The sequence below is a fragment of the Phycodurus eques genome, chromosome 18, assembly GCF_024500275.1.
Source record: "Phycodurus eques isolate BA_2022a chromosome 18, UOR_Pequ_1.1, whole genome shotgun sequence".
Lineage (NCBI taxonomy): Eukaryota > Metazoa > Chordata > Actinopteri > Syngnathiformes > Syngnathidae > Phycodurus > Phycodurus eques.
Genome location: NC_084542.1, coordinates 1,500,067 through 1,525,469, shown reverse-complemented (window position 1 = coordinate 1,525,469; position 25,403 = coordinate 1,500,067). Strand labels below are relative to the sequence as shown.

The following is a 25,403-nucleotide window of genomic DNA, read 5'->3' as shown; positions in this document are numbered from 1 at the left end:
GCTCCAAGTGGAATAACGTCAGAGAGTTTCAGTTTAGTCGGCAAAGTATTCCATGCTGTGGGGGCCCCAAAGCAGAAATGAGTTTTTTTTTTTTTTTCCAAATTCAGTCCTTATTTTTGGGACAGATAAAGCAAGAATCCAAGGCATAGCAGCTGCTTTTTTGTGTGTTTTGCAATAAAGCACACGAATAAGGAGCAATCAACCCGAAAGAGGCTTCAAAATTCTATTCAGCCAATTATAAATTCACATTGGTGGGTAAGGCGACGACAGCCAGGGACAAATCTCAATGCCGAACTCAAACAGAGAAATGTTACAAGATTGTGTCAGCATTGTCCTGTAATTTACTGAAATGAATTATAATGGCTCAAAACTAGAAGGTTCTCTGTTCTAAGTGTTGTTTTGGTGGCTCTAACTGGCTACAACACACTTATCCCTGCGTGATGCTCTCCACTGCGGGTTTCCCACAGTTTTGTTTATGTTTTTTTTGCAGAGACGAATATGAGCGTTTGCTACATCCAGACTTTCTTTGGATTGGAATGACAGGATTTCCACTTGAATTGTTTAAAAGGTTGATCACAGTTTACCAGAGAAGGGGGAACTCGAATCAAATGTCAATTGTCAAATAACTTGGCTCGAGTCGACTCGAATTGGCAGTTTTATGACTTCCGACTTGCCAAATATTTCAGAAAGGCTAGGCTTGACTTTAGACTTGGCAGCCGAAAGACTTGACTTGACTTTGTCTTGAACTACAACCCCAATTCCAATGAAGTTGGGACGTTGTGTTAAACATAAATAAAAACAGAATACAATGATTTGCAAATCATGTTCAACCTAGATTTAATTGAATACACTACAAAGACAATATATTTAATGTTCAAACTGATCAACTTTATTCTTTTTCGCAAATAATCATGAATTTAGAATTTGATGGCTGCAACACGTTCCCAAAAAAGCTGGGACCGGGTCATGTTTACCACTGTGTTTACATCCCCTTTTCTTTGAACAACATTCAATAAACATTTGGGAACTGAGGACACGAATTGTTGAAGCTTTGGAGGTGGAATTCTTTCCCATTCTTGCTTGATGTACAGCTTCGGCCGTTCAACAGTCCGGGGTCTCCGTTGTCGTATTTTACGCTTCATAATGCATCACACATTTTTCAATGGCAGACAGGTCTGGACTGCAGGCAGGCCAGTCTAGTACCCACACTCTTTTATTACGAAGCCACACTGTTGGAACACGTGCAGAATGTGGTTTGGCATGGTCTTGCTGAAATAAACAGGGGTGTCCATGAAAAAGACCTTGCTTGGATGGCAGCATCTGATTCTCCAAAACCTGTATGTACCTTTCAGCTTTAATGGTGCCTTCACAGAAGTGTAAGTGACCCATGCCATTGGCACTAACACAGCCCCATACCATCACAGATGCTGGCTTTTGAACTTTGCATCCATGACAGTCCGGTTGGTTCTTTTCCTCTTTGGCCCGGAGGACACGACGTCCACAATTTCCCAAAACAATTTGAAATGTGAACTCGTCGGACCACAGACCACTTTTCCACTTTGCATCAGTCCATCTTAGATGAGCTCGGGCCCCAGAGAAGCCGGCGGCGTTTCTGTGTGTTGTTGATAAATGGCTTTTGCTTTGCATAGTAGAGTTTCAAGTTGCACTTACGGATGTAGCACCGAACTGTATTTACTGACATTGGTTTTCTGAAGTGTTCCTGAGCCCATGCGGTGATATCCTTTACACATTGTCGGTTTTTGATGCAGTGCCGCCTTAGGGATCATAGGTCACGGGCATTCAATGTTGGCTTTCGGCCTTGCCGCTGACATGCAGTGATTTTTCCAGATTCTCGGAACCTTTTATATGATATTATGCACCGTAGATGATGAAATCCCTAAATTCCTCGCAATTGTACGTTGAGGAACATTGTCCTTAAACTGTTGGACTATTTTCTCACGCACTTGTTCACAAAGAGGTGAACCTCGCCCCATCTTTGCTCGTGAATGACTGAGCAATTCAGGGAAGCAATCATGGCACCCACCTGTTCCCAATGAGCCTGTTCACCTGTGGGATGTTCCAAACAGGTGTTTGAGGAGCATTCCTCAAATTTTTGCCACCTGTCCCAGTTTTTTGGGAATGTGTTACAGCCATAAAATTCAAAGTTAATGATTATTTGCTAAAAACAATAAAGTTAATCAGTTTGAACATTAAATATCTTGTCGTCGTAGTGTATTCAATTAAATATAGGTTGAACATGAGTTGCAAATCATTGTATTCTGCTTGTATTTATGTTTAACACAACGTGCCAACTTCATTGGAATTGGGGTTGTAGAATAAATAAGAGTTTCACTTGCTGGCTTTAGCACAGAGCGGACAGAACACCAGGAAATTGATCCCGTGCGCTTTCTTTATTTGTCCGTCACTTGAGCTACATCTTGCTCGGGTGACATTGACAGGGATTCTCCTCGGATCCTCGGCGGGCGATGGGGGCTCAGTTAATCACCTGGAATCAAAAAGATACTCTTAGTTTTTGGACAAGAAGCCAATAAATCTTTACTACTGTGAACTTGCTACAAAGATTGTTAAAGTGTGACATATATGCCTTCAATGTTTTTGACAGACTACACATGGCTTACATGCTTTGCTTACACTTAAGACCTTCAATTTACAATTTCCAAATGTACACATCTTAACCAGTCAATGTAGGAAAAGTGCAGTGTTTTTCCTAATAACTTCAACATCGGCGATATTGTGTTCAGGCATCCTGGAAACCGTGACATTGTGACGATAATGCTCGAGAGCGCCAACCTTACAAGCTATGGAAATGCGATTCAGCCTGCCTGTCACTTACACATGGTCTCTCTATTGTGTCTTGGACCTTTTGTAAAACAAAACGCTTTTTAATATCGCAGCCACGAATGAATGACAAGCGATCACTAAAATAGTTTCAGTATTATAGATGTGAGAAATGTGACTTTTAGGACTGCTCTTCAATGTCCCCTAGTGACTGAGATACCACAGTTCAAGATAAAATTGTGCCTTAATAACAAGATGACAAACAACTCATAATTGCTCTTTAAAAAAAAACAACAACATTTTATCTCAATAATTATTAGACAGAATTGTCAGCAGGATACTCGATTACTAATTGCAGCACTGCTGGATGCTAATTCTTATTTTTGACAGATCTGTTTAATGTCACTTCAGAAATAAAGTGAGAAAAGGTAACTGGAAACGTACCGTCACTCGGTTTTGAAGGCGCAAAATCTAAAAGAAGTGGATTTGAATTTCATCCGTTTCAACTTATTTGATTATGTGGGTATTTCTTTATTTAATGAAAGTGTACCAACTGTTTTGTCTCCCTGTGTACATTTGCATTTTGCTCGTCCATGAAAATTTCAAAATAAGGCTGGTAAACATGTAACAATCTTCAACTGTGTCTCTCCCCCTGAAATGTGTAATTCAGTTTCATCAAACTGTATTCAGTCAAGTAAGTGCTCGTAAACAACCACAATTCTGACAACGTATGTCATGTTATTGATGAATGCAGTTCATATAATGGCCTGCATAGGGGGAGTGTTTGTTTTCAAATAAATCAAATCACATGATCACAATCTAATAATCTGTTATCTCACAAGTCCTTACTTTTAATCAGCATCTATCAATTCAGTTAAAACCATCATAGGACAGCGTCAGAAGTATTGTGTTGTCACACTACGGGAGGTCCGGCTATTTTTCTCTGCCTGAGTATCACCATACCCACATGCCAAAAATAAACAAAACGTTTAAAAATACTAACTGAGTGACAAGGCAAAATTGAATTGAATTGAATTTAAAAAGGGAAAACAAGGAACGTGGATAAAGCAAACTAAACAAAGTCCCAAAACAGATAACCAAAGTAACAGAGAAAGTCTTGAATAAACCTCAAACTGGAAACAAAACATGACTGGTAACTAAGACGTGGAACAGACAGAGAAAATGACACCTGACAATGACAATGAACCAACAAGAACTGAAAGAAACCAGGGAACTAAAGACAAACAGATTGACAAGGCAGCGAGGAACACCTGGACGAGACACGAGTGGCTGGGTGGGGGGGGGGGCTGATTGGTTGACACGAGGTAGAAGGTTGATAAGAACAGGTGGACACAATAACACAGGAGAGACCATGACGCTTGCACCCTAAAACTGAATTCCCTATTCATACTGACATGAACAAACGACGAGCGAATCACAATTGAATGATTTCTCCTTGTACGATTCCAAAATAATATCCCAACGAATGAAAAATCCAACGTGGTTATTGGAAAAGGTAGAGTTCTGGGTCTGTTTTGCACGCCTCGGAGCCATAAATTTCATGATCCCAGTTACTTTTGGAATGCTGCATTTGTTCCACCTCTCTTTAAAGGTCCCACATTTGAGCTATTTAGACATCACTAGAGTGATTTCATTTTGAAAAACGCCTTGCTTTTGTCATACGATTGTCCATAAAAGGCCCCCTCTGACAGCTACTTTTGTTTGACCCAGTTTTGTATCCGCTTTGTCCATATTTGCCACCTCTGATTGGTTGCCTCCCTGTAGAAGACCCACTTGTGAGAGCATACGCGTTTTTTGTTGTTGACAGTACTGGCTCGGAGCGGCGATCTTCCCTAGTGACGTAGATAAGCTTGAGAAATGCGAAGGACCTGGTTTTGGGCCTCTCGGCAGAAAAACATCTGTGTCTCCAGAATGCGTGCATGATTCTAATTCATATTTCGCGTTTACTAAGGCGCTATAGAGCCAATATTACGTCCCAAATACTAGAAAAAAAAGGGTTCGGCAAATTAACATGCCACCTTTGAAACTTGGTGGAAAAGTCTAAAACCATTTCGGCATTGTTGTCCTTTAATAAAGAAAGCGCTTTCATGATTTTAAAGCCTGCTGTTTTGTACCCAACGTCCCAAAAGTATTTGTTGTTTGTCCACTTTTGTCTTTTTTTTGTTTTTTTTTTTTTTCATCCCAATTTCTGACACAGCCGGATGAAATTGTCCATTGTTCGAACCGAACCTATCTGATTTGATAACAATGTGCTGCAGTATTGTTATTTGAGGCTGGTTCATTCGCAGGGCTTCCTGCCATTGTTGCCACAGCGCTATCGTTCATTCTCATGGTTTTGCTGTCGTTTTTGTCTTTGTTCACTCGATTATCAACTGTGAGCAGGTGTCTGGCTCTTTGTCAGTGAAAAATAAATCCGTCAAGGGCGCATAGTTGACATTGATCATGTTGCTGATTTATGTTTCGGTGATTCCCATTTCCTTCAAGCACGGCAGTGAAATAAGTGGACGGCCAACAAGTCACGTTATGCTTCTCCTCGTGGGTAGCATGGTTTGCTTCCCCTACAAACTGTAGCTCGTATCAGCCACATGCTTTGCATTACACCACTGCGTGTTTCCCATCCCCCACTTGTCCTCCTCCCCCTCCTCCGATGTCCCACCCGCCACAAGCTACACCAGAGGGGCTCGCTGCCCTCCCAGCCGCACGCCCCCATGGGGGTTATGTAACAGCCTCAAGCTTGTGCCATCAAGATGCTAACTGAGCAACTCTGCAGACCACACAGCAAAAGGCTCATTGGACTGTACCAACTATCACTTCCATAGGGAGGATTCCTGAAGGTGCTCTATTGCTGCAGTGTGTTTGTATCTTCCTGGAGGGATTACTCCCTTCCACAGAGATTGCAGCACCAGAAGACCCATGATGTACTGTAGTAATAATTGAGTAATAGTGTTACTGCATATCGATTTACAGTTCTCCATTACTCATTTGAGACATGACCCAATACAGGGACTGGAGTTTAGCAGCAGCATGAGCGTAAATTATATACCATTACGGTTCAGGTGCAGTTATTAGCAGTTTTTACATTGCCAGTAAAGGAATAATCCCAATGTATTTTTAGATTTAGGGGTTTTCTGGGCGCAAATCATTTGCCAATTGTATTTTTATTTGTCTTCTATTTGGAAACAACTCAAGAAGTTGCAAAGGGCTGTAGCAAGTTGTATTAACAGATTCTGAGATTTTATTCTTTTTTTTTTTGGAAGATGTTCCATGTCGGACTCTTTCTTAATAAAGGCACATCATACTATGGAGTTGATTAGAATGATCTCGATCACGGGCTGAAAATCCTTCGGTGCAGGGGCCTCTACAGGGGAGAAACTGTTCCAAAACCGTCATAATCTAAACCGAAATCAAACATAACTAGCATATATATATATATATATATATATATATATATATATATATATATATATATATATATATATATATATTTTTTTTTTTAATTTTTTTTTATTTTTTTTTAATATATCAGAATCAGAATCATCTTTATTTGCCAAGTATGTCCAAAACACACAAGGAATTTGTCTCCGGTAGTTGGAGCCGCTCTAGTACAACAAACAGTCAATTTACAGAACACTTTGGGGACATAAAGACATTGACAAAAAACAATTGTGCAAAAAGATGCAGAGTCCTCTAGTCGACATAGATGTATATGTGTGTGTGTGTATACACATACATATACAACCCTAATTCTAATGAAGTTGTGACGTTGTGTTAAACAAATAAAAACAGAATACAATGATTTGCAAATCATGTTCAACCTATATTTAATTGAATATACGACAAAGACAAGATATTTCATCTTCAAACTGATAAACTTGATTGTTTGTAGCAAATAATCATTAATTTAGAATTTTATGGCTGCAACACATTCCAAAAAAGCTGGGACAGGTGGCAAAAAAGTTGAGGAATGCTCCTCAAACACCTGTGTGGAACATCCCACAGGTGAGCAGGCTCATTGGGAACAGGTGGGTGCCACGATTGGGTAGAAAAGGAGCTTCCCTGAATTGCTCAGTCATTCCCAAGCAAAGATGGGGCGAGGTTCACCTCTTTGTGAACAAGTGCGTGAGAAAATAGTCGAACAGTTTAAGGACAAGGTTCCTCAGCATACAATTGCAAGGAATTTAGAGATTTCAGCATCTACGGTCCATAATATCATCAAAAGGTTCAGAGCATCTGCAGAAATCACTGCATGTAAGCGGCAAGGCCGAAAACCGACATTGAATGCCCGTGACCTTCGATCCCTCGGGCGGCACTGCATCAAAAACCGACATCAATGTGAAAAGGATATCACCACATGGGCTCAGGAACACTTCAGAAAACCAATGTCAGTAAATACACTTTGGCGCTACATCCGTAAGTGCAACCTGAAACTCTACTATGCAAAGCAAAAGCCATGTATCAACAACACCCAGAAACAGACCTTATATAAGACCTTACAGCTCACAGTGCATGTCAGAGCAAATGAGAATCATGAGGTCAAAGGAACTGCCTGAAGAGCTCAGAGACAGAATTGTGGCAAGGCACAGATCTGGCCAAGGTTACAAAAACATTTCTGCTGCATTTCAGGTTCCTAAGGGCACAGTGGCCTCCATAATCCTTAAATGGAAGACGTTTGGGACGACCAGAACCCTTCCGAGAGCTGGCCGTCTGGCCAAACTGAGCAATTGGAGAAGAAGAGCCTTGGTGAGAGAGGTAAAGAAGATCGATGTGGCTGAGCTCCAGAGATGCAGTCGGGAGATGGGAGAAAGTTCTCGAAAGTCAACCGTCACTGCAGCCCTCCACCAGTCGGGGCTTTATGGCAGAGTGGCCCGACGGAAGCCTCCCCTCAGTGCAATACACATCAAACCCCACATGGAAATTGCTAAAAAAAAAAAAAACACCTGAATGACTCCAAGATGGTGAGAAATAAGATTCTCTGGTCTGATGAGACCAAGGTAGAACTTTTTTTTACCTGAATTCTAAGCGGTATGTGTGGAGAAAAGCAGGCACTGCTCATCCCCTGTCCAACACAGTCCCAACAGTGAAGCGTGGTGGTGTGGGGGTATTTTTCAGCAGCAGGGACAGGATGACTGGTTGCAATCGAACAAAAGATGAATGCGACCAAGTACAGGGATATCCTGAACGAAAACTTTCTCCAGAGTGCTCAGGACCTCAGACTGGGGCAAAGGTTCACCTTCCAACAAGACAATGACCCTAAGCACGCAGCTAAAATAACGAAAGAGTGGCTTCAGAAAAACTCCGTGACTGTTCTCGAATGGCCCAGCCAGAGCCCTGCCTTAAACCCAATGGAGCATCTCTCGAGAGACCCGAAAATGGCTGTTCCCCAACGTTCACCATCCAACTTGAGAGAACTGAAGAGGATCTGCAAGGAGGAATGGCAAATCCACGTGTGAAAAACTTGTTGCATCATTCCCAAAAAGCTCGAAGCTGTTCTAAACACTGAGTAAAGGGTCTGAATACTTATGGCTGTGTGATATTTCAGTTTTTCTTTTTTAATAAATCTCCCAAAATTTCAACAAACAAAGTCAATATGGGGTGGTGTGTGTACATTAATGAGTAAAAAAAAAAAAGAACTGAAATTGTATTTCGCCACTTCTTCCTTGCGGCTGCAGGACAAGGCATCGAAACTGGGAACCGATTTTTTTTTTATTTGAACGGTTCCGGGAGAATCGGAACGTTACTCCCGGTTCCTATCGGTTCTCGATTCTCGATGCCCAACCGTAGCTGCTGTATATACTGTATGCGTGTGCATACAGTACATTTTTGCAATGATTATTTATCGATGATCGACTTAATTTGACACAACATATTGCACTTGTCCACGCCAAACTTTCTTAAGACACGCTTGAAATGTTGTATCGTAACTTTATCCCTTCCAGCTCGACATTATCGTTCTCTAATTTGGGGTAACGCATATCACACCAGCTTAGACAAAATAATTACAATTCATGACTTGCGACTGAGACCAAGCTTTTTGGCATTGGGCAGCACAGTTGTACAACAATTGAACAATTGTACCCTGCCCAGATTCAAGACACCCTGTGTCTGAGGTAGCAAGCAGCCCCAGAGCATACCACAGCCTCCTCCGTGTTTCACAGTAGGCAGTGTTCTTTTCATAGATTATCTGCCTTGCCAAAAAGTTCCAGTGTTGTCTCATCTGTCCACAGGACATTCTCCCTGAGGCTTTGTGGCGTGTCAACATGCAGTTTAACAAATTCCAGTCTCGCTTTTTTATGATTTATTTTCACCAGTGGTGTCGTATTTGGTCGTCTCCCATTAAGTCCACTTTGGCTTCAACAGCGACGTATCTTGACCGTGGAGTTGACCTTTAATTTCTTTCGTGGTTGTTCTGTGCTTTTTTTTTTTTTTTTTTTTTTTTTTTACAATTCATATTATCTCTTCAATTTGTCATACATTTTCCCCCCTACGGCCACGTCCAGGGAGGTTGGCAACAATCCCTTGGATCTTAAATGTCTTAATAATATGTCACAGGAACATCAAGCTGCTTGGAGATGACCTTATAGGTTTTCTAGGTTTTCAACGTGCTTCTCTATAATTTTATTTCTAATCTCCTGCTACAGCTCTCTCCTTCACTTCCTCTGGTCCATGTTTAGTGTGGTACCAAACAGCACAGTGAATACTCGTCACCCGTTAAATAGGCCGGCTGACTGAAGTTTGAAGACATCTCTTAGGCTACTTAGAGGACACGCCTAGTTTGAACATGTCCATCCATCCATCCATCCATTGTCTGTACCGCTTTATTGAACCCGGGTCCTCAGAACTGTGAGGCTGACGCTCTAACCAGTCGCCCACCGTGCCGCCATTTATAAATCTCCCTTCTTGAATTGGTGTAAAACATTTTCTAGTAGACCTACAAATTTTGCAATGTGTGTTAACGTAATAATTGAACAGTAAATATACTTTAGATTATAAAAAAGACAATGCAGATGACCTACAAAAATGAATGCACAGTTACTGTACAAATAAAACAATGGTTGAAGATTTGGATTTCATTTGAAACACTGAACTAATATTTAGTTGTGCAACCGTTTCTGAGGTGCCAGCAGTTAGACGCGAAGCAATTCTCAGAAACGGTGGGCACTGTTATTTTGATTTTTTTCAAAAAATAAATCAAAAAGAAAACGTGTGCAGTGTTCCCAATCCATTTGTTTGCATACAAATAAAAATATAAGGGAGTTTGCACTTTTTCTTTCTTTAGTTCAGTTGTATTAACAACAAAAAGACACAGTTAATCCTCTCTCCTCAGGATAGGCTCATTCAGTTTTGCCTGATTTAGTATTTGGCAGCAAAGGGAGAGCCTGGACTTCTCAGGACTCTGAAGAGGCGCAAATCATTTGCCAATAATGACATGTCATACTGTGGGCATGAACTATGGATCTTATTATTAGTACTGTTTCTATAGCAACAAGAACGCTGGCCAGACAGATCACAGTGTGCTTAGCCAAAGAATTCCCATCAGCGCAAACACCACGAGGGAATTCAGGCAGCAAATATTTTATTTGCCTTCAGCTGTGAGCAGTTGGAAACATCAAATGGCACATTTGAACTGTGTTTTTCTTTGTTGTGTCCTTGGGTGACCACCACAGTGATATTTGTCTCTCATCACACGCAGAAGCAGAAAATACTGCTTGGTGTAAAGAGTAGGAAGTTGAAAGCCACGATGGCATAAACTTGGCAGTTTTTGTTGCTTTGTGCTTTATAAAAGTGGTTAAACAACATGTACAGTATGTATATATACATACTGTGTATATATACAGTATGTATATGGCAACATAAAAATCGAATTACAGAGAATGTGGAGAAATCTCTGCACTTAAGCAGCAAGGGCGAAAACCAATATTGAATCCCTGCGACCGTCGATCCCTCAGGCGGCACGGCGTTAAAAACCAGCAGCATTAGGGGCTTTTCCACCACTCGGGCTAGGAACTTTGAGTTCCTGCTAGCAAAATGTGGTTTGTGTTTCCATTGCACTTCAGGGTAGCTTCAGCAAATGAGACTGATGTTGCTCAATACTGACACCTACTGGATCTAAAAAATGCTGGTGTTTCAAGCTTTCAATGTCTTATTTTATATTGTAATCTAAATTTCAAATATTTTGGATACCTTTAAAAGCTAACCCTTTATCGAGGTGAGGCAATTGAGAACCGTTTCTCATTTGCAATGCCAACGTGGCTGGAGACAGTCTTCCAGGTAGGGAGTGTTAATATATACAGGTACATTTCAATAAATTAGAATATCCATCCATCCATTTTCCGTACCGCTTATCCTCAATAGGGTCGTTGGCGTGCTGGAGCCTATCCCAGCTCTCTTCAGGCAAGAGGCGGGGTATACCCTGAACTGGTCATCAAATATATTTATTCTATTTGATTGAGATGACATACCTAAATAGACAGAAGCTTGCAGGTGACTATAGATGTGATTTATCAGCTGGAAAATGCAATAGGGACATGAGTCTGAAGCCTTACACGCCGGGGCAGCAGCGTATCCTGCCACTGAGCCCGTGGCGGCGGTGGACCTCCTCGCCGCAGACTTCACCGCAGAGTCTGACCCTGCGGCTCATTGCCGGGCCGAAGCGGCAAAGTAAGCTCGGCGAGCACAGAGTTTGTCCAGCCTGCTCCTTGTCCACCAAGTGCGGCTAAGTGGGAAAACGTAACGATTGGTGTTTGAAAGCCTCACGCCCCTCAGCACCGGCCAAGGAAGACGCACACTTTGCGTGGGCTCGGACCGCCGCTCCTTAGCTGCCAGGGGTGGACCTACACGCCGACAGAGGTCTGTCAACCAATCAGCGTTTGTCAGCACAGCCCCTTCCCTCAGAGTTCCTGGTAGCTCTAGGAAGACCATACCAGCCAGGAAAAATGAAATACTCCAGGGGTAACCTTCCGTACCTTGAGTTGCCCCTGTGCCCCCACTGAAAGAAACTACCAGGGTAGCTAGGGAAAGGTTCCTGCTTTGGAAAAGCCCCTATTGTGTAATTCTATTGCCACATGGGCTCAGGAACATTTCAGAAAACCATTGTCAGTTTACACAGTTCTTCAGGCTCATCTGAGATGGACTGACAGAAAGTGGAAAGTGTGCCGTGATCTGACAAGTCCACATTTCAAATTGTTTTTGGAAATCATGGACATCTTGTTCTCCGCACCAAAGAGGAAAAGGACCTTCTGGATTGTTATTAGTGCAAAGTTCAAAAGCCAGCATCTGTGAGGTTTTGGTGGGTGGGGGGTGTTGGTGCCCATGGCATGGGTAACTCGCACATTTGTGACGGCACCATCCATCCATCCATTTTCTTTCGCTTATCCGAGGTCAGCTCGCGGGGGCAGTAGCTTTAATAGGGAAACCCAGACTTCCCTCTCTCCAGCCACGTCAACCAGCTCTTCTGTGGGGATCCCAAGCTGTTCCCATGCCACCGTGTCCTGGGTCGTCCCCGGGGGCTCCTCCCAGTGGGACGTGCCCGTTCCATTCTTCCCTCACTCGTGAACAAGACCCCAAGATACTTGAACTCCTCCACTTGGGGCCGGAGAGGGCACTCCACGCTTTTACCCTTTTCTGACTGAGGACCATGGTCTCAGATTTGGAGGTGGTGATTTTTATCCCAACCGCTTCATACTCTGCTGCGGACAGCTCCAGTGAGATTTGGAGATCACGGCTTGATGAAGCAAACCGAACCACATCGTCTGCAAAAAGCAGAGATGCAATAATGAGGCCACCAAACCGGAACCCCTTTATGCCTCTGCTGTGCTCAGAGATTCTGTCCATAAACGTGATGAACAGACCACCACCCCAGTCTGCCAATCCAGTCCCCAATGTCCACGCGATGTTGCAGAGGCGTGTCTACCTGGACAGCTCCACAACATCCAGAGCCCTCACGAACTCCGGACGGTTCTCATCCACCCCCGGGGCATTGCCACCGAGGAGCTTTTTAACCACCTTAGTGACCTCCACCACAGAGATAATAGAGACAGACACCCCAGACTCTGGTTCCTCATGGGAAGGCGTGTCGGTAGAATTGAGGAGGTCTTCGAAGTATTCTCCCCACCTACTCACAATTTCTCGAGTCGAGGTCAGCAGCGCCCCATCCTCGCTATACACAGTGTTGTTGGTGCACTGATCCCCCCCTTCTGAGACGCCGGATGGTAGACCAGAATTTCCTCAAAGCCGTCAGGAAGTCTTTTTCCATGGCCTCGCCGAACTCCTCCACGCTCGAGCTTTTGCCTCAGCGACCACTAAAGCTGCATTTCGCTTGGCCAGCCGGTAGCCTTCAGCTGCCCACAGACCAAAAAGGCCCGATAGGACTCTTTCTTCAGCTTGATGGCATCCCTCACCGCCGGTGTCCACAAATGGGTACGGGGGTTGCCGCCACGACAGACACCGACCACCTTATGGCCACAGCTCCAGTTGGCTGCCTCAGCAATGTTCCATTCCCTGGAACGTGGGTGAAGTTCTGCCGGAGGTGGGCCTTGAAACTCCTTTTGATATGGGATTCTGCCAGACGTTCCCAGCAGACCCTCACAATACGTTTGGGTCTGCCAGGTCGGACCGGCATCTTTCCCCACCATCGAAGCCACACACCACCAGGTGTTGATCAGTTGACAACTCCGCCCCTCTCTTGGCCGATGTCACGACCACAAAGTCGAACATCGAATTGCAGCCTCGGATGTCCTGGTGCCAAGTGCACGTGTGGATACCCGTATGCTTGTTATGGACAATCCGTCATGAGCACAGACTCAGAATCATCTGTATTTGCCAAGTATGTCCAAAAAAACCCACATAAGTAATTTGTCTCCGGTAATTGGAGCCGCTCAAGTACGACAACAGATAGTCAATTGACAGAGAACACTTTTGAGACATAAAGACATTGACAAAAAAAAAAACAGTCACTGAGCAATAAAGGGTTGCTAGTTATCTGGTAATGCCGGTACATTTTTTATTTTATTTTTTTGACAATTGTGCAAAAGATGCAGAGTCCTCTACCACTTAGAGCAGTTCAAATGACTAATATTACAAGAGTAAGGTGCAATGACCATTGTGCAAAGGGCACCGAGACTTCACGCGAGTAGTACGATAGTCTGGGACAATGTTGATTGTGCAAATGTTGACTACACACACCAGCTCGAGCTCCTTCCCCGCCAGAGAGGTCACATTCCACGTCCCTCGAGCCAGCTTCTGTAGCCGGGGATCGGATCGCCAAGGTCCCTGCCTTCGGCCGCCGCCCAGCTCACATTGCACCAGACCCCTATGGCCCCTCCCACAGGTGGTGAGCCCGTGGGAAGTGTGACGGCAACATTAATGCTAAAAGGTACATAAAGGTTTTGGAGCAACATATATTGCCATCCAAGCAACGTCTGTTTTAGGGACGTCCCTGCTTATTTCAGCAAGACATTGCCAAGCCACATTCTGCATGTGTAACAGCATGGCTTTGTAGTAAAAGTGCAAGTACTAGACTGGCCTGCCAGCAGTCCAGACCTGTCTCCCATTGAAAATGTGTGGCGCTTTATGAAGCGTAAAATATGACAACGGAGACCCCGGACTGTTGAACAGCTGAAGCTGTACATCGAGCAAGAATGGGAAAGAATTCCACCTACAAAGGTTCAACAATTAATGTCCTCAATTCCCAAACGCTTGTTGACTGGAGGCAAGGTGATGGAACACTGTGGTAAACATGTCCCTGTCCCAGCTTTTTAGAGGCATCAAATTCAAAATGAGTGAATATTTGCAAAAAAAAAAAAAAAAACGTTTGAACATTACATATCGTCTTTGTCGTGTATGTAATTGAATATAGGTTGAAAAGGTTTTGCAAATCATTGCATTCTCTTTTTATTTACGTTTTACACAAGCTTCCAACTTCATTGGAATTGGGGTTTGTACAAGACTACGTGCCTGTAAGTCGGACCCCAAGACTAAAGCCCCCTCATTGACTACTGTGATGTAAAGTATCACTGGGACCTCTGATGTTCATTTATTCATTCATTTTCCAATTTGTATAATGCTGATAAATAATAAATACCATATCTGTAAATACTACTTTTTTTCTGCAGAAACCAGCTAACATCTTGGTCATGGGAGAAGGTCCTGAACGAGGAAGAGTTAAAATTGGTAAGTTGAATTTAAGACAAATGTTGATTTATTTTTGTGCTTTTAAAATTTTGAACATCCTCTGTATTTGTCTGATGAATTATACAATAGCCCATATTGTCCCGACAGTGCCGTGAAAAAAATAATTTCTCCCCTTCCAGATTCCTGTTTTTTTTTTCTCAAATGTATCACACTTAAATGTTACAGATTGTCACGCCAATTTAAATATCGCACAAAGACTACCCAAGTCATTTGTAAATGATGATTTATTCTGATTTCACACTGCTGTTATTTTGAACATGGCCCTTTCAATTAATTATGTAATTAACACAAGCTCAGGAGAATGCACATCATGCATGTTGGTTCCATTGTTTTCAATTTACACTACTACACCGACTGGTAAATGATTGACCATGGAGTAAAATACTTTCTAAAGCCTAATACAGTAACTGGTTGTGCCAGCCCTCGGTAGCAATAACTGAAGTCAAGCGTTTGCGCTAAGTGGTGATGAGTCTTTTGTATCATTGTGGAGTAATTTTGGTCCACTCTTCTTTGCGGAATTGTTGTCTCAGTCATATTGAAGGTTAAAATACAACTGTACTTGGGCAGTGGTTCTTTCGCACACCACTAGAGGGAGCATGTGAAAGTCATTGCTCTATGATCATATAGGCCACAGTGGGAGAAAAAAGTGCGGGGACCCGTTGACATTTCTTGAATTTCCGCATAAATTGGTCATAAATGTAATTTGATCATCTAAATCGAAAGAATAAACAAACAGAGTCTGCTTAAACTAAGACCACACAAACAATTATGGTTTCATATTTTTTATTGAAAGTAACGAGGTACACAACAATCAGGATGAATTTTGGACCATTCCTCTGGACAAAACTGTTGCAGTTCAGCAAGATTCCTGGGATTTCTGGTGTGAATAACTCTCATGAGGTCGGGTTGAGGTCAGGACTTTATATATAAACTTGTATAAAGCTGGAAAAGGTTAAAAAAAAATGATCTCTAAGAGCATTGATGTTCATCAGTACACGGTTAGACAAATTGTCTATAAATGGAGAAAGTTCACCACTGTTGCTTCTCTTCCAAGGAGTGGCCGTCCTGTAAAGATGACTTCAAGAGCACAGCGGAGAATGCTCACTGAGGTAAAAAAAAAAAAAAAAAAAAGGAACCCTAGAGTGTCATCTTAAGACTTACAGAAATCACTGGCACATGCCAACATCTCTGTTTATAAACACCAAGGAAGAATCTTCAGTTGAAAGGAAACATTTGCACGTGGATGTTCCACTGTACTTCTGGCAAAATATTCTGTGGGCATATGAAACCAAAGTTGAATTGTTTGGGAGGAAACACACAACGTCATGTGTGGAGGAAGAATTCCAAAGCACACCAACATCAAAACCTTGCTTCGCCTGTGAAGCAGAGTGAAGGGAGCGTCATGGTGTGGGCATCCTTTGAAACCTCAGGGCATAGACATCATGCTATAATCAATGGGAAAACGTATTAATTAATTAATTTATCAATATATTTTGCAGAAGAACTTGAGGCCATCTGTCCAACAGTTGAAGCTCAAAAGATGATGGGTGTTCCAGCAAGACAATGATTTAAAATAAAGAAGCCAATCAACAACCTAATGACAGTGTCACGAACTGAGGTTTTTGAGGGCAAGGAAGGCAAGGCAAAACGGAGGACCGAGTGCAGGGAAGTAGGGAGGCAAGGCAGGAGTGCAGTAATAGCAAAAAATGTTTTAATTTCCCAAAAAGTCAAACAAGGATCAAGGAGGTTACGCTAAATCAACAAAAGTCCAAACATCTAAATAAAAAGTAACAAAGAAACACAAGGGAACAAAGAAAACGAGACATGACTAGTGATATAACTGACGGCTCCGACAGGTGACACTGACAATGAAACCGACAAGAAGTGAAAGAAACCGGGGAACTAAATACAAACAAATTGACGAGACAACGAGGAACACCTGAACAACACACGAGTGGCTGGAGGGAACTGATTGGTCGACAAGGTAGGATGACGAGAACATGTTGACACAATAACCAAATGAACACACAAGAGATGAAAAACATGGGACACAGGAAAATATGACACTAAACTAAATATAATCTAAACTAGAACACAGACCATGACAGTACCCTCACCCCCCAAGGAACGGATCCCAGATGTTCCAAAAGGCACAACAACAACAAAATAAAAATAAAAAAGGGTGGGTGGAAGGGGGCCTGGAGGCGGGTTCAGAGTCCGCCCCTCAGGGTCAGTCTGGTGGAAGTCCAGGCCACCAGACGTGAGGTGCTTGGCTGGGCAGTTCCAGAGGTCGGCCAGGACGCCAAGCACAAGGGTTTCTATAGGGCTGTTCAGGGGGGCTGCCATAATGCCGGACCCAATGGCAATGCAAGGGCCAGGTAAGAGGGTCGGGCGGTGGTCGCTGGACGAGCGCTGCCGGAGCAGGTACGGGTGGCGCCCGCTGGACGAGCGGCGCCGGAGCAAGGACGGACGGGTGGCAGCTGCCGAGGAGCAGGGATGGTAGCCTGCCACAGCTGCCGAGGAGCAGGCACGGGGTCTGCAGTCGCTTCCTCAGCCTGCCGCCATTGAGGTTTGGGAGCGCAGGAAACGAGAGGGGCGGAGTGCACAGGAACTCAGGAAGGTGAACTAGGAAAAAGGGGTGGACGGAACGAGGTGACTTTGGGGCAGGTTTGGATGGACGTGACTTAGTTGGAGGCGTGGAACAAGGTGTGGGAACTGGTGAAAAATTAAGTGACTTGGAAACGGGCAGAAAAATGGGAGGACAAAATTTGACCTTTACTTAGGCACCTACGTTGGCCACCACGCGGCAGTCCTGGATAGATGGCGAAACGGGTGCCCAAGTAAAGGTCAGAGGGAAAGGACTTTGGCTCGGACTCGCAGGGGTTGGAAACGGGACAACGTGATAAAAACGGGATAAAACAGGCAAGGAACCAGAAGAATCAAAATCAGAGTCAGAATCAGACAGGAGGTTAACTAAATCGGGGCCATCTTCGCAATCGGAAAAATCTGAATCTAAAAAAAACATGCGGAGGTTAAATGGTCGAATATGGTGAATATCTAGGACAAGTGGGGGTCACCGGTGCGCCGTGTGCTTCCCACTGGGTCCTTGTTTGGTCGGGTTCATTCTGTCACGGTTTTTGAGGGCAAGGAAGACAAGGCAAAACATGGAGGCAAAACGCGGAGGACCCAAGTGCAGGGAACCAGGGAGGTAAGGCGGGAAGCGCAGTAATATCAAAACATTTTTTTAATTTCTCAAAACGTCAAACGAGAATCAAGGAGGTTATGCTAAATCAACAAAAGTCCAAACACAGGAAATTGCATGTTCAGTCAAAATGTTGACGTCAACCCAATTGAGATAGTGTGGCATGACCTCGAGAGCTATTCACACCAGACATCCCAGGAATCTTGGTGAATTCCAACAGTTTTGGAAAGAGGACTGGTCCAAAATTCATCCTGATCGTTGTTCACGTCTGAGCTGCAACTGCAGGAAACGGTTGGTTGAAGTTATTTCTGACAAAGCAGGGTCAAGCAGTTATTCAATCTAAGGGTTCGCTACCTTTTTCCTCCCTGTCCTGTGAATGTTTACATTATTTTCAATCAAAATATGAAAACATGTAATTATTTGTCTGGTATTAGTTTAAGGAGTCTCTGTTTATTCTTTGAATTAGATAATCAGACTACAGTTGATGACCAATTTATTCAGAAATTAAGACATTCCAAAGGGTTCACATACTTTTTCCCCTCCCGCTGCACACGATTAGACATTGTAAAATGTTATTGTATTTTTGACGATGGGCCGTCGAAATCTCATGTACTTGGATTCAGGCAAATGTCTTTTTTGTTTGATTAAACACAAAAGATAATCAGTCTGCTTTCATGAAGGCCTATGGAAATCACAAGAGAGTGTTTATTGTTGAGAGGCTGAAATCATAGGATTTGGATAATTTAGTGTGAAACGATGGCTCTATTTGATTTATCGATTATCAAAATAGTTGTTGATTAATTGGATGGACGATGGGTTGTTGATTATTCATTAAATGGGACATGTCTACATTAGATATTATAATATAAAACATGTATGTAGAGCTGTACAGTATGTGAAAAGGGCCTTGGCTTTGGCCTGAACAGGAGCACAACACTCCCTTTGTTTCTGATAAGTTGACCTTAAACCAATTTGGAAGTTGCTGATAAGCAGCCGTGAGCGCAGAGGTGGGCAATTCATTTTCCCAAAGGGGGCCATGTGAGAAACTGGACTAGCTGTGGAGGGCCACACCAACATGCGAATCTCAATTGTATTCAATATGAATGTAATGTTTCTATGTAAAGCAGTAAATGGTATTGTTGGGATAAGGTGTACTTTTGAAGATATGGTACTTGTTGTTACTATTAGGAAATAAAAATGTGAGACAAAAACAGGAAAAAAAGTGCAGTCGTATTAAAGTGTCATATTTACACATGGTATTATTTAATGCCCAGAGAAAACCCACGCAGGCGCGGGGAGAACATGCAAACTCCACAAAGGCGGGGCCGGGATTTTAACCCCGGTCCTCAGTACTGTGAGATGTGCTAACCGGTTAATCCACCGTGACTATATATATATATATATATATATATATATATATACACACACACACACACACAACCCCATTCCAATGAAGTGTTTAACATAAATAAAAACATAATACAATGATTTGCAAATCATTTTCAACCTATATTTAATTGAATACAGTACAAAGACAAGATATTTAATGTTCAAATTGATAAACTTTATTGTTTTTAGCAAGTAATCATTAACTTAGAAGCCGCCGGCTTCTCTGGGCCCGAGCTCATCTCAGATGGACTGACGCCAAGTAGAAAAGTGTTCTGTGGTCCGACGAGTCCACATTTCAAATTGTTTTGGGAAATTGTGGACGTCGTGTCCTCCGGGCCAAAGAGGAAAAGAACCATCCGGACTGTTATGGACGCAAAGTTCAAAAGCCAGCATCTGTGATGGTATGGGGCTGTGTTAGTGCCAATGGCATGGGTCACTTACACATCTGTGAAGGCACCATTCATGCTGAAAGTTACATACAGGTTTTGGAGAAACATGCTGCCATCCAAGCAACATCTTTTTCATGGACGCCCCTGCTTATTTCAGCAAGACAATGCCAAACCACATTCTGCATGTGTTACAACAGCGTGGGTTCGTAGTAAAAGAGTGCAGGTACTAGACTGGCCCGCCTGCAGTCCAGAACTGTCTCCCATTGAAAATGTGTGGCGCATTATGAAACGTAAAATACGACAACGGAGACTGTTGAACAGCTGAAGCTGTACATCAAGCAAGAATTGGAAAGAATTCCACCTACAAAGGTTCAACAATTCGTGTCTTCAGTTCCCAAACGTTTATTGAATGTTGTTAAAAGAAAAGGTAAACATGACCCTGTCCCAGCTTTTTTGGAACGTGTTGCAGCCATAAAATTCCATGTTAATCATTATTTGCTAAAAGCAATAAAGTTCATTAATTTGAACATTAAATATCTTGTCTTTGCACTGTATTCAATTAAATATAGGTTGACCATGACTTGCAAATCATTGAATTCTATTTTTATTTATGTTTAACACAACGTCCCAGCTTCATTGGAATTGGGGTTGTGTATATATATATATATATATATATATATATATATATATATATATATATTTATATATATATGTGAGGCACCATCTACCATAAGACAATAGCAACCTGTGACCCTGAGCAGAGCCTTGGGGATGTGGCCAGCCTGTGTCACATTCATAATTATCGCTCCCTGACAATCTGAAAATATTTACTGTATTTGTTCACTTCTGTCTATCCCTGCTGTCTCCTTGCCCTGCCTTTTGTAGCTGACATGGGTTTTGCAAGACTCTTTAACTCTCCCCTCAAGCCACTGGCTGACCTTGACCCTGTGGTGGTGACGTTCTGGTATAGGGCTCCTGAGCTACTGTTGGGGGCCCGGCACTACACCAAAGCTATTGGTGAGTCTGGACACTGGGGGGTGTGTGTGTGTGTGTGTCCATCCATCCCCCTACACGTTCGTAGTATATTCCCAATTGCACGATGCCGGACAGCTTTTAAGTAGTGAGGAATGTTTGTATAAGTCTGTGGTCATTAAACACATTCCATTCGCTGTGCCTTGAAGCTGCGGTATACTGTACATGAAGGAATGGCTCTATTAACGACTTTGTAATTATCTTGAACATGAGGCAACACGTACAGTATGCTGGGGCCTCTTTGCGTGTCACTTTTCTGCAATCATTCACATTAAATCACATGTTGGAGCACTTCCTGCTTCAGATGTTGGGGTCGATACACGGGATTCTGGGTGCTCGCTATCCTAAATTATGTGCAGTTCCCTGTGAAAGGACAACAAAAAATTGGGTTTTTAGTGACAGAAATGTATCATCACGAAGTACAGTGAACAAACTCGTGTCTTGTTTGTGTGTGAACAGATATCTGGGCCATCGGCTGCATCTTCGCAGAGCTGCTAACGTCAGAGCCCATTTTTCATTGTCGCCAGGAAGACATCAAGACCAGTAACCCCTTTCATCATGACCAGCTGGACAGGATATTCAGCGTCATGGGTTACCCTGCAGGTCTGCACAAAATAAAACAAACAAGCACACACACACACACACACATATTGAAACGCATTCTTCTGCTACTGAATGTCTGACATCAAATCCTTCCGTAATTGGAAGGGTTTATGCCCAAACTACAGAGAAGGAGAGTACCACACGCTTTATCGCATCGAACTAATTTTGGCAAGAAGAGTATATATTTAACATTTTTCGTTGATCTTAATGAATATACAACTCATTTACATTATAATACGCAGTCCACCCACGTTTAATATGGGATATGTTACAGACCCAACCGCAAATGGTCAAAATCCGTGATATTGAGAGACCTTGTGAATTATTTAAAAAAAAAAAAAAAAAAAAATTTACCCCTCCTTTACACTTTAAACAGATTTCAACTTATTAAAACTTTTTAAAGTACCGTGGTATATCGGCTTGATCCGACTTACAGTCCAAGTTTTTTTTGCGATTCAATGTAACGTTTGGCTGATTTTATTTTATATATATTTTTTGTCATGCATTGCGGACAAAAATATGAGTTAGGAAGCTATGGAGGCAGCGGACTTCAACCATCAGCAGCAGTTTGGCAGATAGTGAACAGTTATTCAAAAAAAAGGCCAAGTGCTTGCATCAAGCTGTTTATTGCCACTTCAAGTTGAATTTCACTTTCAAAGAAATACAGGTTGTACATGTAACCAAAACATTAACTTTATCTTAAAAGTATGCTAGCCTAATGCTAATACGCAATGCAAAACGCCATAGACGGACGAACGAAACTAGCATTGATGCGGCCGTAATTTTTAACCTTTAAACAATTTAAATTTGAACAAGTGGCAGCAACACATAAGAGCATACAACAATACTCTCAGGCATAAAGTATATACTTTATTCTCTGCGAAATTCTCTGGGTGGGGCGAGACGGTCATGGGGCAATGATGACACCCAACCGTAACCCCCACTCAGGCCAACCAGCTCACCAAAGGATGTGCGAATGTATGTGGTGCATTAAAAATCCATGGGGGAAACACATGGCGGGCAAGAAAGCAGGCTGGAGTGCCGGAACACCTGGCCGAGTGTCCTCCCCAGCCCGATACTGCCCTTCCCCCACTGACGGGTGTGTGATGCATTAAAACTACAGGACCAGCAGGGGAGAGAAGGGGGTTGACCAGACTGGAGACCAGCACCGATGTGCCAGAACCCGGCCCGGCGTCCGCCCCACCATGCCACGTGCCACTCCCCCAGGGGACCCTGAATGAGATGTGAATGTGCCCAGTGTGCGAATTATGTACAGTGTGAGTAATAGAAACGTGGCGAGGCCCCCGAAGTAGGCTCAGCGGGCACCCCACCGGCAATCGTGGACCGAGAGTATGATGGGGAAACAGGCCCAGCATCCAAGAGGCCTGCACCGCAGATGCGGGGCCAGAAGGATAGGGGTTCAAGTCCATGCAAGTGACCCTATAGTGTGAACAGGAGTCTAAAATGAGAATATATGATTTGGTTACAGTACATTACATTATTGCCTAGGCAGACAAGAATCAAGTGTTTAACTGCCGAGTTTTTCTTAAAATTATCCATTTGGTTATTACATTTAGTGTCACCATACAATCATATCAATGTTGACGGGACCCAGAAGCAGACGGAGGCGGAGGAAGTAGTGGAGAATGGTTTCTTATAATCTAGATCAGGGTAAGTATCTCCAAGGCTTGATGGTGGACCGTCGGGACAAGGAACATGCAGGAAGCTGTGGGGTGAGCAGGTGGAAGAGTTTGGTAGCGTGGCCGCCTGGCGTCCTACCCGGCTTCTCAGGGTGAGCCGCATAAAAGTCCCTAATGAAGGAATCGTCTAAAATAAGCCCCCCCCCCCCCCCCCCCCCCCCCCAGTCCACAAGGAACTGGAAACCCCTGCCCCTGGGCCGCACATCAAGGATGCGTGACAATGTGAATGCAGGATGGTCATCGATGACACGGAGGGGGTACGGCCGGAGGGCTAAGAGTGCTGGTGGATACAGGCTTGAGCTGAGATACATGGAATGTCGGGTGGATCTTTAGCGATTGCGGGAGCGTCAATTGAACTGATGTGGGATTGATGATTTTAGTGATCGGAGCGGGACCAATAAAGCACCAAGTGAGCTTATAGGATTCTGTTTGGAGCGCAAGGTCACGGGAGAAGAGCCAAGCCATTTGACCCACATTTTACTCAGGCGTGAGAGAGCATCAAAGATCAGCCAGCCGCTTATTCCTCTCGGGAGACCAAGTCAGAGCCGCCCTGACGTCCTTCCAAACAGACTGGACCCGTCGCAGGTGATCCCTCGCCGCAGGAACCGCCACCGTATACTCCTGTTCCTGAAACAACAAAGGAGGAAACGTAACATGCCATGAAAGGAGACAGACCTGTGGCGGAGTTGGTGAGGGAGTTGTGGGCATATTCAATCCACAGGAGAAAGGTGCTCCAGGAGGTGGGATTGCATTCGGTAACGCAGCGAAGAACCAGCTCTCCAGATTCTGATTTGCCTGCTCCGTCTGGCCATTGGACCATGGATGGTACCCAGAAGACAGACTGGCTGCTGCGCCCACCGCCTTACAGAACTCCTTCCATACATGGGAGGAGAACTGAGTACCTCGGTCCGAGACCATGTCAATGGGGATTCTGTTGAGTTTAAACACGTGAATGACAATGAGGTTTGTGGTTTCAAAGGCAGAGGGCAGCTTGGGGAGGGGTACGTAAGGGACATATTTGGAGAACTGATCAATAATGGTAAGAATGACAGTGTTACCTTCAGATGGAGGTAGGCCGGTTACAAAGTCCAAGGCAATGTGGGACCAAGGGTGGCTCGGAATAGGTAAGGGGCGCAGCAGACCAGGTGGGGGCAGATGTGAAGTCTTCCCTCGGGCACAGACGGAGCAGGCTTGGACAAACTCCCGGGTGTCTTTCACCAGGCTGGGACCCCAGAAGTCCTGTTGTACGAATTGGATGGTGCGGGTGATTCCAGGATGACAGGTGAGTTTTGAATTGTGGGCCCACTGAAGAACGTCAGAATGTGCCGAATTGGGTACAAACAGCCGGTCAGGAGGTCTAGTCTTGGAATTCACATTTCTCAGGTTTGAAAAAGAGGCGGTTCTTAAGGCGACTCTAGAGGACTTGGCGGACATGATGGAGATGTTCTTTGGGAGAGCGGGAGAAGATGGTCGTCTAAATAGACAAAAACAAACCGGTTCAGCATATCACAGAGGACATCATTGATGAAGGTTTGGAAAACGGCGGGGGCGTTGATTAATCCCAACGGCATGACCAGGTCTTCAAAGTATCCAAGGGGGTTATTGAAACCAGTTTTCCATTTATCCCCCTCTCTAATGCGGATGAGATGGTATGCATTGCGTAGATCTGGGCGTCGCAGAGGGGTTCAAATTATGGGTCAATAAGGAGCAGCGGGGATACATTTTTTACCGTGATGTCACTGAGTCCATGGAAATGGATGCAGGGGCGGAGAGTGGTTATTTTTCTTCTCAACAAAGAAAAAGCCAAAGGGGGAAGAAGAGAGCCAGATGAGTCCAGAAGCCAGGGAGTCACGGATATAGTCCTCCATAGGCTTTTTCTCAGGTTGAAGAGACGGCTGGAGGGGAGAGGGGCTCCCGGCAGGAGATTGATAGCGCAGTCGTAAGGGTGGTGGAGGGGTAGTGAGATGGCAAGATCTTTACTGGAGACCAGAGAGAGGTCGTGGTATTCTTATGGCACACGGGAGAGGTCGACAGGTGTGGAAAATGGCTGAGGTTTGCTGGAGGGCGGAATGGGAGAAA

At 43.8% G+C, this 25,403-nt stretch overlaps 1 protein-coding gene across 6 annotated transcripts in view; it reads left to right on the top strand.

Moving 5' to 3' along the window:
* cdk19 (cyclin dependent kinase 19) overlaps nt 1–25,403 on the top strand; it is a 73,524-nt gene that overhangs the window by 23,446 nt on the left and 24,675 nt on the right. For all 6 annotated transcript variants that reach the window (XM_061703853.1, XM_061703856.1, XM_061703854.1 and 3 more), the window contains 3 exons: nt 14,931–14,988; nt 20,875–21,006; nt 21,481–21,624. In XM_061703853.1, coding sequence (XP_061559837.1) covers nt 14,931–14,988; nt 20,875–21,006; nt 21,481–21,624 — 334 coding nt within the window. The remainder of the gene's footprint in view (nt 1–14,930; nt 14,989–20,874; nt 21,007–21,480; nt 21,625–25,403) is intronic.